General features: G+C 40.0%; 1 protein-coding gene across 1 annotated transcript in view; it reads right to left on the reverse strand.

Annotated features, from left to right (window-relative positions):
- Positions 1–1,080: 1,080 nt before the first annotated feature.
- vstm2la (V-set and transmembrane domain containing 2 like a) overlaps positions 1,081–16,159 on the reverse strand; it is a 41,095-nt gene continuing 26,016 nt past the window's right edge. Inside the window, exons 2-4 of the mRNA XM_086028619.1 lie at positions 8,625–8,794; positions 7,646–7,690; positions 1,081–4,875 (exon numbers count right to left, since the gene is read on the reverse strand). Coding sequence (XP_085884745.1) covers positions 4,453–4,875; positions 7,646–7,690; positions 8,625–8,794 — 638 coding nt within the window. The 3' untranslated portion in view covers positions 1,081–4,452. The remainder of the gene's footprint in view (positions 4,876–7,645; positions 7,691–8,624; positions 8,795–16,159) is intronic.

The raw sequence follows: 16,159 nt of genomic DNA on the forward strand, positions 1-16,159 counted from the left end.
ATTGAAAACATACTTTGTACGTAACCATAGTGTTCAGTAAATTGGATCAGTTTTGTTTTTTTGGGCCAGATTCATAAATACAAGGACAGCAGAGTAGAATTGTGGTTAGCAGGGTTTGAATCTCCATCAAGAAAATATGTCAATTTGATTCAAATGACCTACACCAATGAGTGAATCTTATAGTTGCATCGTTACTGCGAGAATACTGCATAGAATTGACGGCCAGCCAAGTGACCATTCTCAAATAATCAACATACGCAAGTAATACAACTGTGTACTATGGAGGTTTATACTGTCTTGAGTGTCCTGAAATTGTGCAAAATAATTATAACTGAAAAATGGTTGGATTAACACACAAAATGTGTGCCATACTGAACTGAACCAAAGTGGTAGAACTACTTTAAAGTGGTGCCTGAGAGCCAAAAGGTAAGCAGAGCTGCGTTGTTAGTATAGTACTGATGATGGTTAGCAAACAGTGGTACCGGTATTAGCTTCTAATAATCATTTTGGACAAAATTGACAATGTGGATTGGCATTTTTTTGTGTTTGTGATCATGCATTAATTTGAATTAAAATGTGTAATTCTTCTTCTCAGCGTAGGAAATTGCTGCCTCCGTAAGTGATACGGCAATCGAATCTAAGAGTGCTCGCTTCTGTATTTTTTTTTAAGCTCTGAATGGTCTCTGATCTGAATACAATGGCACCTTGACAGTGAATTTTGGGGGATATGAGCCGTCGTTCGATCAACATTTTGCTTTGAATTGCAAGCAAACATTACGATACGAGTGCTGTTTGTGGCAGTTGAACTCGGCTCGCTTCACAACAAGCAGCAGTTTGGCAGAGTGTACAATTGTTCAGAAAAGAAGCTTCAAGCTGTTTATTGCCACTGTGGTCATCTCTGAGGCTTCGCTGTACACCAATAGCCACAAGATTATGACCATTTGCTCAATTTAATGATAACATAGTACTCCAGTTTTGTCTAATGTAGGGATATGATTGTCCAACTCCATGTATATGTTCTTTGATGTGTAGTGTATAAAATCCTGTGGCATTTCCCTTCAAGCAGCAATGACACAACAATCAATGTTTGTATGCTATTTATTTTCTGTGAGGCAGACACTAACATGAGCTCAAACTGTGCGCGGAGCAATTTACATGTTCCCTCTTATTTTCTTGACTAATCTTCAAACCATAGCAACCGGTGGAAAGAGTCTTTAAGACTCTTCATCGAGTGTTCTTCAGGGACTGTTGTTGTTCTCTTGAATGGAGCAGAACTTTCCACAAGGTCTTTGAGGCAAAATAGGCTACATGCTTACTCATCCCCATCATCCCAAATATTCACTCTGTCCCGTTGGATCCCTTTGGCGCGAAGTACCGTCTCCACGGGCTGAGGCCTGGGCTCCACTCAAGCATGTATACAACAATATTATTATTAGTGGTTACAAAAATGGCAGATATGAAATGGAGTCTCTTAAGCCATTGCCAACATCACCACACTGCTCAGAATTGTGAGACAATCTCTTGGAGATTGGCAGATAGGTAAATACTAAGATAGGTTTCTGAAAGTGTCATTCATCTGTCTGTACAGCACTTTGGGAAAAGCAAAGGAAAATAAGAAACAATTCAAAATGAACAGAAACACAGGAGGTAAAATACAACAATATCGATTACCAACCAAACTATTTAAAAAGGGAGGGAAGTAAATGCGCCATCTTCGTATATTTCTTTGAAAAGGCTTTTAAGAAAACAACCAAACATGCATTCACGTCATGTCATATTATACAGTGTTATATACAAAGTAGGTTAGAGGCTTACAGTCGAAAGGATTGAGGCTTTCTTAATGGCTGATGAGTAATTGAAGAACATTATTATTATTAAAATACAAGGCTGAATATACCAATATTGTATTTTTTTCTAAGAAATTCTTCTAAACAAAGAGCACATTCATAATTTTGTATGTACAGTATTTATTTCGTAGCTGAGATCCATGTGGTAGAGTCTACTTGATTTTTCTTCCATCCATGAATCGAATGTAATAGCTCAGACTGCGGTGTCACTCATGACATCACGGAATCAAAGCAAATGTAAACAAATATGTTTGTCTTTTTCCATTGCATCCAAATCATTGTTGCTTGTTTAGTTTGTTAACAGGATTACACAACAAATTTAACACCAAACTTGGTCGTGAGGTGGCACATGCTTAAAAAAAAAAAAAAAAAACACTCATTGGAGACATTGATTTGTTGTTTTTTCTTAATGTCCTAATGTGAAGTAACTTCAGAAAATGCCACATGAAATCTAAATAAAGTAATTAAATACTATACAAAAAATAAATCATGGAAAAAAAAATTCTATTTCGTATATTTGACAAAATCACGTTTTTCCGAAGTGAGAGGCTGACAAGCTCGAAACCGAAAGTGCAACATCAACAGATGAACAACCATAGCAGCGCTCAATGGGAAAAGTGTACAAAGCCACTCAGAAACGGACTCAGAAAGCGATATTTCAATTTATTTGAGGGATCCAAGTGTTTGAAGAGCTGGAGGAAGAGGAAGTTGTTGGCATAATGCATGTTGGACTATATGTACATCCCAGATGCTCAGGAGGATGAGAATGAGAATACAGAACACCTGACATGGAGTAGTGACGAGACTAAATAAATAAACTAAATAGGCTACGATTATTAGCCCAGCATTATTGTTTGAAATTTGATGCTGTGCCGTGCTGTAAATTACGCATGATGCAGCACCGAGAGCCACGCACGTCATAATGGGTTGGTGTCCCACATTGTCAAATTAGCGTTATTTCTTGTCACATTGTGATTAGTGTAGTAGTAGTAGCTGCTTTTTTTTTCTTTATCCCCCAATTGTGTCACGGGTTGAAATACCTTCTCTACCTTTATATGTTTATTTTTTTTACTATGTTTACAATTTCGTGCAGCCATTGGGGAGTTGTAAATGAAACGTTTTGTTGAAAGGTTTTGTTTCAAGTGTTTATTGCAGAATTGAACAGTTTCGACGTTGCTTGTGACGAATCTGCAGACAACAATAACAAAATTATTGGACTGGCATTGCCTGAACGGCCACAGCTCGAATGTGTTCAGTTAATGTGGAAGCGAGTTGACCTGTAAAACACAAACTGGCCCATTTACGTGCCCTATTCTTATCTTTTGGCCACTGAAACAACTGTTGGCCTGAATGTGAACAATGCATCGCCACACAGCGCCGAGGCATTTCGCTGAAAAGCGCGATAGGAATGGCAAAGCGCGGCCGGCCGGCAAACGTGACTAACAATGCAATACAATGGCTGACTGCCGACTCATGGTGGGTTGGTCATAAAAACGAACGAAAGTATGCTTAAAATAGTTTTAGCCGTCAAACGATTGTTGGCCAAATTTACCGCACACTAGGTCTATGAGTACCCTGCGATTGACTGGCAACCAGCTCACCTGCAACCTTTGTGAGGACGGAAAATGGGCAGATGGATGTTTAGCCTCTACCAAGCATTAATTTTGCAAACAGTTGTTTTGATGAATGTTTCCTGTTAGATGGTTAGTGAGCAGGATCATGCAAAACACCAAATTTGGCTCATGGGCCAAGAAAGAACCCATTAGATGTTGACGCAAATTCAATGGCGTGAATAGAGCAGTCCACGTCCATCGCATACACAGTAAAAAAAAAAACAACACAATTTGTATTTTTGGAACAAGTTGGAACAACATTAAAATAGAAATGATTAACATTTATGGCGCCATTGTTAGTTAGCACAACAAAGGAAGCATGTTGTTTGCTCCAAAACATTGTCTTTATCTTTAACTTGGGTGGCCAATACAAGGGACAATTAGTTCTAACGCTAAACTCTTATTTTTTTGTTGTGAAATGCGGGAAAGCCGATTTTCGCTGCAGCCAAATTTTAAATGTTTTAATTGTCCAACTAAAAATTTTATTGAAATTTGTTGCTGTGAAGTTTTGAGTTCACACAACTTTTTTTTTTTTGACAGTGTAATGGCACCCTCCGTCCAGTTGCAATGTTTGACATAATCCTCAATGAACCAAGAAGCCTGCTGACTAACAAAAAAGATTTTCACTTTTGTTCCAATTTTGCTTTGCAGATGTCTGCACTCTTCTGAATGCTAGCCTGTTGTTTTTGTGCTATGAAGTACTGAAAGTGCAAATTTGTGCCCACTTCATGCAAGGTAAAATGAAAGTCAAATTTGTCATCATAGATAAAGGGCACATCAACTTCTCTTGATTACCATGAGGTCTACCATGACTGACACAAAATATAACGAATTTGAAAAGCAAAGCTGCACTTTCCCATCACGGAGCTCCCAATTAGCCGTGCTTAAGATTTATATGAGATTTTAGGTTTGTCACTGTTTAGAAAGTGTAGCTTTTATGCGCGTCATAATTTTCAATTTTATGTGCTTTATTTTTTTCAGACACAATCAGATTACAGCACACAGCTGGGCTCATTGGAGCAGTCATTGTTGCTATGGTTACTGTCCACATCCCGCTTCCTCAGCTCTCTGCCTGCTTGGTGCTGATCACTGCCACCGGGGTGGCTGTGCTGCGAGGTGGAGGAAAGTCGCTTGCTGTGCTCCTGGGAGCGCCCCTCATTTTGGGGGTGGCTGTGAGCATGCTCGAACCCCGAATCGCCTTTTGTATCATCCAGCACCTGGAAGTTGTCATACTGGTTACTGGTGATGATGTCGCTCTCGGCTACTACCTGAAGGTAGGCGCGCACGCGGTGGTGGCGCGCCCCTTCTTCATCACTGAAGTCGATGACTCGGCATTCGTAAGTGCCCTCGTCAGATGATTTGATGCGGGAGAGGCGGAGCTTGTGTGAGATGTTACTTCCCACAACCTTCACTACCTGGTAAAAAAATGAGAAAAAGATAATGAAATCCATATGGGGAGGTGAGGAAAATCACGCTGCACAATATTCCAGGAAAGTGAGAAGTTGGATTTATCCCATTTTAGTTTTACCAGTTAAAACTTTAAAGCATTCCACGCGAATGTAAACAACCAAAAATGGCTGATCGTAATACATTTTTTTGTTTTGTTTTGATCTCCCGCAAACATGCCTTAATAATATTCTTATTTTTATAAACAGTCGTATCTTATAAGGATTTAATACATTTCACCACGTAACGTCATGCAGGGAGATAGTGACATATCTCGATGCAGTCAGTACAAATCATGAATAATTAATGTAATAATGAATAATGATAAATATATTAACCAATTCAGGGTCTCCCCCTCCTACTGCCCGAAGGCAGCTGGGATAGGCTCCAGCACGCCCGCGACCCTTGTGAGGATAAGCGGTATAGATAATGGATGGATGGATGGATGGACGGATAAATATATTTTCTAATCTTGTAAATTATGTTGAATCACAAATAAGATTGCAGAATTAAACTGCCACCATCATAAAAAATGCCATGAAGGTGTTTACCACTCTTTTTTTTATAAAGCCTGACGTTTGAATAAAATGTAAAACGTGGCGCATCGACAAAACATTCTCCGCACGCCGTTGGGAAACTGTGATTGCGTGTGTGCGTGCGTGTGTGTGTGTAGCTCTAGTTTCATTTCCCTTCAGCTAAATGAAACTATATCCTCTCATTACAACACATCTGTAGTTAATATTCCCAGATGATGGCTTACACAAGCACAGCCTTCCTGCTCATCAACAGCGGAAGACACCCAACATTATGACCATTAGCACAATGTAATGAGCTCTGATACAAGAGCTGTATCAAAAATTGCTAGTCAAACCGTTCATTAAAGTGTACGTTTCCAGCGTTATAGCATCAAACTGAGAGTAGTGTCTAACAGTTTTTGACTTTCGTATATATGTATCGATAAATAAGCCGTTATTTCAAAGCAGTTGGTGTTGGTAAGAAGCAATGGGTAACCTCAACACGCAGGCTCGGTTCATTAAAGACTCTAAAATGTCCATAGGTGTGAATGTGAGCGTTTCTCTATGTGCCCTTTGATCAGCAGGCGACCAGTCTAGGGTGATGCGCCACTCACCCAAAGTCAGCTGGGATAAGCTCCAGGTCACTCACAACCCGCATGAGAAAAAGAGTGTTAGAAAATGGATGAATCGTATGATTTGTGGAATATAAGAGTATAGACCTCAGTCAAGATTCTTAAAAAAGTTCACGAAGCTTGTGATTCCCAACCACATCATCACGAGACATCATCAGGTGTACCCCATTTGAATTATCCAATTTAAAATTATTGGTCCAAACTATTATTCATTTACCTCTAGCAATGGATTTTAGTTCATCTATCGCTTGACAGACCGAGTAATTAAATGCTTCTTCCACTAGATGGCATTATACTGAAGTGCAGTGAAATTTTGGATTGGCTCAATAAAGGTCGGGAAACACTGTACTAAGCTGCGTTATGTTGATGGAGGGATAGTCAAAGTTCTGCTTCATTGCAAACTTCTAATCATTTAACATTGGGAGGTTACACTGAAAATACAGTTAGAAAATGGGTGTTTCAAGTGGCAAGTTTTCTGATGGATTCATAATTATTACAATGGATGAGTTTAATTTCCAAGATTTACAATAGGAAAACTGTCAAATCAACCAGAAAGCACCAACAAACTGTGTTTCAAATCGGCGGTAATTATCATGTTCTGATGTTGTGATCAGCAACATGGATGCAGAGCAAACTGTCTACTTTTCTTAGCGTGTACATCACAGACTTCCAAATCTGGATCTCACCTGAGCTAAACGGAATACTGTTCGGTGAAAACAGGACTATAGCGTGAAAACGTGTGGATCATCTAAAGCTGTCGCATGGTTATTTATCCACCAGGCAACATCTTTAACTTGGCGTCTGCTCCTATGGATATGGGATGCCGAGCTCATAATGATTCTCCAGCTGTACACGCACACGCGCGCACACAACACGGCCCGTCTGCTCTCTGGGCCTGTATTTCTTACATGTATGCATTAATTCATGTCTATAAAAAATGTGGAACACATTTGCATATCCTTTGAAAACATATAACAGAGCAAGATGTGGAGGCACTTGTGCTATCAATGTATGAAAGTATACAAGGTACTTAAAAGTCTTGAAACTCAGATCAGAAATACAGACACAGATTACATTTTTTTTACATAATCGTACAAACTGTACTTGTTCTACTATTTAATATTCTACTGTGTCAGAATGACATCTGTGAAAAAGTTCATTAAAGCTGGAGGCTTTTGCAAAGTCGAAACAGTACAGTACAGTTAATTGAAAAGAAATTATGCATTTGTACCCGATATCGTGCTACCTGCTACTCTCTTTCCGCCAAGTTACCGTGGCAACCGGAAGGGTCATAAGAACACATACAGTATGATCCGCTTCCCAACCGGTCTTCTCACTCTGCCATTTCTGAGAGCCGAGAGTTAAGTGGCCGTGGAGACCATCGAGGATGACAAGACATTTGATGCGATGATTGGATAATGTGCAAAAAAATAAAAAAATGAATCCCATCCCTGTGTGTGAAATGGGATAAGCAACACTGGCAAATCAGCCAGAACAAGAAATGTAAATGTAATCAGAATGGGGTTGGCACCTCATGTAATCATCTACGATTCTTAACAGCAGGTTTCAGAGCAGAGGGGCTATTAACTCACGCTTATCTTTGTAGCATCCTTTGGCATCTCTTCCTCCGGAGATACCTGGGGAAAAAAGAGGAAGAGTAAGGATTACATCACAATTAGATGAGAAAAGAATTGTCAGTCAGGGATTAAAACATGGTTAAAGACCAAATGTGAAGTAATTTCAGAAAATGCCAAACGAAATATAAGTATACCAATTTAACATTATACAAAAAATAAAGCATGAAAAAAAATCATATCTATTTTGTACATGTGACAAAATCACAGTTTATCTGGAAGTGCGAGGTCATTAGATGAACAACCATAGCAACGTTCAATGGGGAAAGTGTAAAAAGCCACTCAGAAACGGACTCAGAAAGTGATCATTCGAATTTATCTGAGGGGATCCAGGTGCTTGAAGAGCTGGAGGAAGAGGAGGTTGTTGGAATAATGCATGTTGGACCGTATATGTACGAGCCAAATGATGAGGAGGAGGATGAAAATGTTTAGCCGGAGCGACCAGACATGGAGTGGAGAGCGGACCCACTGACATTAATGGTACTGTATAGGCTACGATTATTAGCCTAGCATTATTGTGGAAGTTGGTAGACGGAAACGCTAACGGAAGGCTATTTAAAATAACAAGTGGACTGGCCTATAGGCGATTACTATTTGGTCTGTAGACAGTGAGGCTGAATCAACAGTGCCTCTGCTGTTTGCAGTTGAGTAGTGCATTAAATAGGAAAGTCCATACAGTCACTAAGTCCACACAACTGAATAATGAACGATTTCTTGACAATCATCAAAATGACATTATTATCGCCAAATTCCTAATCTGTAAACGTAACGTCTGATGATGAGTGTTTTCACAAGCAGTGGTACTGAGGCTTGCCCTAACATGCTGCCAAGACAGGCAGTGAGTGCAGCATCAACATGATTCCAATCGCTGCTACGTATTTTACAGTAAGCACAATGGTGGATGTTTTTTCACAGTTTTTTTTAATCTTGATGTTACCTCATTGGTTTTCCACGGCTGTCTGTCTGTCCAGTCCATATGGTTCCGTATGTACCACCACTGGATCTCGAGAGAGTAGGAGGGCATGCCAGCCCCCCTGAACGAGCAGGCCATCTCCACATCTTGACCCCTCTGAGCTGTCACATCATGAGGCACCTCCGTAAACATGGCTGGACACACAAGTTAGTTTGAATTAGAGCGCTGCCTTAATGCACTTGATTCACAATATATACTATCAATGTGATCATCATCGCAGGTCACCAAAATCTAAGATGGAATATCCTCATCAATAAAACTCAATAATAACATGCCATATTTTCTCAAATAGTGACGTCCGCTCTAATGCCACTGCCCCAGTTAAGTGTCAGAAAAGGGAGAGGGAAAGGGAGATAAATCAAACGCCACCCAAGAGGCCCTGTGCCAAGATTCAAGCCCCGAATGTCAGAACTATGAGGCAGATTTGCTCAATTTTACTTCACCATGCTACACTAGAAAAGCATCAGAAAACTTTTTTTTTTTTCATTTGAATTTGTGAACAATCGTAAAAGTTATGTGTGTTTGTGTTGTGTATGTCTGGCATATTTAAAAATTCCCCACATGTTGCTGTACTAAATTCAATTTCTCAGTTGAATTAAGAAAAAAAAAACAATTCAAAGTATCAATGTAACACCTGCTCACAATATGCTGACATGTCTGTTAGGGCTTAAAGTATTTGTCTCCACAATTGAAGCCTGTTGCTGATGCTGAAATACCTACAATGAGTCAATTCCATTTGATATGTTTCACTCAATGCAGTGCCAATGACTAGAACGCCTTGTTACACATGAGATTTGTATAATAACACAAGGTTTAGGTCTATATTTAAAGAAGTAAAAATGCAGTGCCATTTTACATTTGCAAGACAATGAGTGCAAGTCAACACCAAAATTTTCTTTACAAGAATATGTTATATGCAGACCCACTAGTTGAAACATGGCATCCTGATTAATATTGCGTTTGTGGAATATGAGTTCAGTAGTTAAATCCACCCACTTTTGTCCATCTCCGGGGGGCGGCCATTTTACCACTTGCTGTCAACTGAAAATGACATCACAGTTGTTCAAGACTCAGACACCTCAAATAGAGCCCTCATTTTGCCACTCAGGAAAAAAATAACAGTGGTTACCAAGGCCACACCTGTTACCTTAACACCCCCCCCCCACCCACCCACCCAAAAAAACTCAACAACACCGGAATCAAATCACCAAATGGGGTAAAACAGTACCACAACATAAACAAAAGGAGTTCATAAAAGCTTTTTGGTATTCAACAGAAAGCATTGAAGAATATATCACCTAGCACGGCCAATCAGATCACTCTAATGTCATCCTTTTACTGCTCACAGCCACTAGTAGACCCAATTGCATGGTGTCCAGTGATTTCTAAAATATGCTGTGATGTTTTATCCAGCGTTCGTTTGAAACGTCAGCCGTCAGCAGATGTGTGGTAATATGATTCATCAAGCATCTTCATGTTGAAAGAGTGTACGTTTCTCACTGTAACCCTCCAGTACTGCAGACTAGTGATGCTATTCAGGGCACAGAAGCAGACATTCGGGATGCAGAAAGTGGCGCGTGACTGCATCTGTCAGATTAAACGCTGCTGTCTTTGTATAGGGAAAGGGTGCAGCATGTGGCAGATACGCACTATTCATAGAGACAAAGCGCACATAAATAAGAAACTAACCGTGTATTAAGACAGCAGAGAATCAACAGTCTTAGAATGATACGAACCCTGAATAGTAAACAAGATACTGTGGATTTAACTGACAGGGGGGGAAGAAAGCATAGATGTATTTTAACTGGTATTTATAGTCATATCCCAGTAAACAAATATAAATAACATTACATCTTCAGAGGTATAGTCGTTTATTCATTCATTTATTTATTTTTTTAGCAGCATCTGTAGATAGTGATAAGCACATGTGCCCCGCAGTCCAGCGATCTGGCTTCCAATCTGTTAGAAGAGCTCTGTAGTTTTGGTAGGTTAATTAAAAACTCACTCTAATTTGTCCACAGGTGTGAATGTGAGAGTGAATGCTTGCCTGCATATGCCCTGCTAAAGGCTGATGACCATAAACAGGGTCCGGCATTAATGGTAGTATGATGGCCCTGGGCCAGTATGGCACTGTGTCGGCCCACCACATATCTTACAGATACTGGCCCAATTGGGTCATTTAAAATGTTATGATAAATAATATAATAAAAAGATGCTAAATGTGCAATTATCATGGGAAGCTATCGTATTATATCATGGAAAGCAGCATATGGGGTTGGCCAGTATCAATTCTAACAAGGCCACCACAACTTAGCTCACAGGGCTACCAATCGAAAGGCTTTATGTTGGCTCCTGCGTATACCAACTCTTAACCAAAGTGATTATTTATTCAGAACATTACAGTGCTTTACAGATTTCAAATGAAAAAAGGCAGAGTGTTTAGAGTTTACTTATTCACATTTGTTTTTCTGTTGTGCCATATTAGCTCATTCACTGCAAGACATTTTCAGACCCTCTTTTACCCCAACGTTTGAAAAAAAAGTTCCTTGGCTGGACTCTGAAAAAACAAATGAATATGTCAGTGGCAGTGAATGAGTTGAATACATCTAACCACAGGAGTGTTTATTTTGTGTTACGTTGAAGGTGACCTAAAAGAGAGCCCTTCTTAATTAGCAATTAGGAACAAAAATATTCTAAATTATGATTAAGCAAGGTATCACCCAAAATTTTTCATTACCCACTGAGCTCAATAAAGTTAATTGCTAAATGATCAATCAGCAATTCCCTAAAGGCTACAAACATTTTTTTATGAATTACCCTCTGTTGCGTTGGATAGATGGATATGCTGTGTGTTAGAAGAACAGTACAAGCCTCAAGTCAAACATTTTTCCTGTACATTGACTAATTGTGCGTGTATTTGTCTTCTGTGATACGCCAGACACTGCAACCGCTATTGATTTGACACGGCTGAACCAGCAACAAAAAAAACCATATGCTCTTGTTGAGAATATTCAAAGCTGCATGGGTCACTGTTGTGCGAGAGATAGTGCCAGTGAAATTGCTCCCAGCACTAATAATCTATCTTCTCCACACTTAACTGTGAAGCTCGCAATCCAAAATCCATGTGCGATACATTTGAGGGCAGCCCTAATGCTTTTTATTTATACAAAGAGCAAAGCAATGATAGTTATCAGCATTCTATTCAAATATAGCATAGACAATTCTAACCCTACACAGCCATTCCTCTCTTTGTGGCATCTTCCTCAATGTTATGCTCAGTAAATGTATTCCTTTTGCATTATTTTCATGTGAAATATAAAATCCACGAAAGAACATTTAGATTAGATTAAATACAAATTACAAAGGGACATTAGGGCCACACTAAATTATTTGTTTTAATGAAAGTCGTAATTACATTATAAGAAATGAAAAGAGAAGTTCCTATTTGGAATTCGGGACTTACAGTGTGTTGTCAGTAGTTTATGGAATAAAACAAGAATATTCATTTTACTCAAACCTAAACCTATGAATATCAAAATCGGAGAAACTGATAAATTAGCTTCTTATTTTTCCCAGAACAGATTTAGTTGCACTAGTATCTAATCTGTGAGTAGTAGTCAAAGTTACCTTGAAGAAGTAATCCAGTTACTTTACTGATTACTTGATTTTAAAAGTTACTAAAATAGATAAACAGGTTACTTTGCTGACAACACATCCTCAACATAAAAATGACAATCAGTTTTGCCAACACTTTAACAAGTAATGTTGAAGAATAAAACCAATGAGCCGTGAGGACAAACGGTGTATAAAAATGATGGATATTAAGATTTGATTGTCACAAAATTAAGATTAAAGGTGAGCATTCCATCACAGAGCTAAACATTCACACTTTGCGCGTATGGATGACTTAGTGTCTTCTAAGAATCTAACATGAGTGTTTTTTAAATGTGGCAGGAAACCAGAGTACCACACAAGCACGGGGAGAGCAAACTCCACACAGTAAGGTCAGCACAGAGATTCAAACCTTAGAACTGCGAAGCAAATGTGCTAACCACTACCTCGCCCTGACTAAAAGACTTCTTTCTTCAAAAACTGCATTTATACTTTTTAATATTAACCAACCATGAATTTTGAAAACTGACAACTGCTGAGAACATCACTATTTAAACAAACAACTAGATGACAATAATAGCATCAGAATGAATGCCGGCCTCTTAGCGTTGACACAATTATCCTACCACTCCACAAATCTCCACTATCACATTGATTCAAGGCTATTCCGAGGCAACTCGAGGCTATCTAATGTTGTATCTCTTACCAAAAAGTCTTCGCTAATGTCCAGACTGCCACCGAGGAGAACTTATAAGGCGCCCTCAAGTGTTGTCGTTATCTCCAAGACAAACTGAAGAAGGCCACGTAGCCGCCGGCCACGGATCAATGCCCGATCGCGTCCAAGTCGAGTCATTTAGCAGAGAAGGAAGAGGGGTGGGTCGCAGGAATTAATGCGGGAGAAAGATTCATGAGGCTGAGAAGATGAGAAAAAAAATTAAACGTTCACCACAACAGCAAAAAGAAAAGAGAAAATGGCTCCCACAGGATTGAAAAAGAGCCGCCTTTGCATATTCCGTTTGTTAGCCAGGCTACAGTATGTCGTCGCTAATGGGGAGACGCAAGTCGGCGTCTCATGTGTTCATTATACATTAAATTAAGCTTCTGATAAAAAGGAAAGGCTTTTTTTTTTAACATGCTCTGCTTTTAATAATAAAAAAGCAAGGCAGGAGGTTGGCAAAATCCTGTAAGTAAACAACCGGTGCTTTTTTTTAATGGTTTTACGGGACAATAATAAGCCTCTTATTTTGGCCCTCAACATTTATTTCATGAAGCGGCTATGAATGAGGCTGATGCTTCTCATTGTGTGCTAATGGTGCGTCACACCTCTAACATACAAAATAAGATCATCTTATAAGTCTATTTGTCTTCATAAGAATAACCGAGGACGATACCACAATGTAGTCTAATGACTCACAGGCGATTACAATGCTAGTTGAGTGGATATAGAGTACTGTTTGTGCATCCTCACACACATTGGGAATGATGATTGTGTACGCGTGTACACCCTATGTTTGTGTTACTTTGTTTTCCTCTCCCTTCAGTTAAATGGTACTATCCTTTCATTACAACACTTAATTTAATTAAATACAACGAAATACATCCCTGTGTGGGTGTCTAGGATTGGAACAAACAGATTCCCCATTGGTGCCATCGGTCCCTGACAACTACTTCTACGAATAAAGTAATAATAAATTGATTTTATATAGCGCTTCCGAGACATGCAGACACTACTAACAACTAATTTTCATTTTATTTTGTTATCTATTTATCTATTAACAACAAGAATAGCAACAAAATGTGTCTTCATGGTAAATAAAGGCAATTACATTTCAGAAGCAAGTATGATGTGCTCCACTTCTTCCATGTCAAGGTCCTGAGTTGAAAATCATAAACTATTTGCTATTTGCTTCTAAACTGTACTGTAAGTTTCCAACCTTGAAACCAAAACAAACAACAAATGGAGTGTTAAGCAGAGCTGGGCATCGCCTAACCGCCAGAAGTTCATGTCTGCATATTTACCCGACCCATGCGCGTGGTCCCAGTCGGTCCGAGTCAGCCAAACGGCATCAAGAATGGATTTAACCGGCACCACGTCACACACAGGTGCCGCACACCTGACACGCAGCCAAATAAAGCAAAAATACAAATTAAAAGAGTGTTGTACACCAATTCGGTCCCACAGGCATAGACATGCCCCATATTGTTTTTATTTCACCAATCACCACGCAGTGTGTGTGCGTGTGGTGCCTGTGTGTGTGTGTGTGTGTGTCTGTTGTTTTTATTTGATATTTTTTCCTTATTTGTCAGCGTGTCTAATTGTGCGGCAGCTGCGTGTGACGTGTACATTAAGTACTCGACGGCGATTGGCTGTCCCCGACGAGGGACGGTCTGTGACCACGTGGGTGGGCTAAATATGCAGACGGGAACTTCGTGACCGTTGGGCGATGCCCAGCTCTGCTGTTAAGGCCATCCCCATTGTGCATTCTTGCCAGGTATGTGATAAAAGCCATTCAGCTTTCAGTCACATATTGCCCCTGTTTTAAAAACAGTACAATCCAAACTTGATGTCTACACTCTAATCTCTTCTTGTGTTTATTGTGCATATACAAGGACCTTCGCACCACCCTTGGTTTGCAACCTCGTCTGTTTGAGTTTCCTGCTGTTTTTGGCCTGAATCCCAACTGCGGGCCCTGCCTCCCCATTGCGCAGGTTTCCCTCTTAATCAAATCACAAAAAGGTCAAATTAGGAAATTGGGGCTTCCTCAGCCGTAGGGATCAACTAGAACACTAAGGATGAATAGTCCTCTGCTCTCATCCAGTTTATGTACAACCAACTTCCACATTCAGCAAAACAAGTGAAAGCAATTCCTTCCGGCATGGCTATATGGAGGAACACTATAACCAGGGCACAGGGACAAAGCCCCCAATGGAACTTTAAGCTTCAACAAGCTGAGGCCGTTTGGCATATTCCAACAAGTAATATGACGCTGACAGTAGCGACGCAGTACAGTGTCGTGGTGTTCGTTATTCTGTGATGAATAAAGTTTTCATTAGCACACAGTTGCTGTCTGTCCATTATCAGGCATAATAATCTGGCGATGAAGCTTCGCTTCGTACCGCTGCCCTTTTTCCTTGTCGCTGATATGACTATTAAGGCTAGCGGCCATCGGGGTTAGCCTCAACGCGTTAGCTTTTGGCTAACGTTGGACTTGTTTGCTAGCTTCCACAAGGGTGACCACTATGATCGGATCCTGATCATTTGAATCAGGTGTGTTGCAGCAGGGAGAGATGGAAAACATCCAGGAAACCAGCCTTCGAGAAGTCGGATTGAAGACCCCTGCACTATATATACACGCTGGAGCCACAAGCAGAAGAATGATGCGTCTGCGGTGTGTTGTCAAACACAGATCGCAATTATCTACCATGTGACCCATGATTTTTTTTTTTTTTTTTTTAATATCCGTAACAATCTGTACTATGGGTGTAAAGACATTTGGCGGTGAGATGTGGTATCTGTTAGAGTGGAGGCCACACAGGCCAGTCATTCAAATGAGTGGCGATCTTTATTTTAATTGAAATGAATAAACAGCAAGCCTTCTTACTGTACGGTGCATGTCCCCACTCACTTCAAGCCACACTCTCGTCAGAAATAATTAGCCGCTAACGAGTCTCTCTCACGGCCTCATAATAAGCTTTGCGGTCGAGTAATGAGCCTTGGCGCAGTATGGTGGAAAACAGCTGCCATACCTTACTTAGGGAACCTGTAGGAAAACTCGACAATTGTCCAAATTGAAGATGGGCTCATTTACATTTGCTAATGAGCAAGCAGTGTTGGACCACACAGCTGGAAGTTTGATGTTCAAGCTCAATATTTCACTATTTTAATC

Source organism: Filicampus tigris, chromosome 1 (assembly GCF_054856515.1).
Source record: "Filicampus tigris isolate MCC_2025a chromosome 1, RoL_Ftig_1.0, whole genome shotgun sequence".
Taxonomy (NCBI): domain Eukaryota; kingdom Metazoa; phylum Chordata; class Actinopteri; order Syngnathiformes; family Syngnathidae; genus Filicampus; species Filicampus tigris.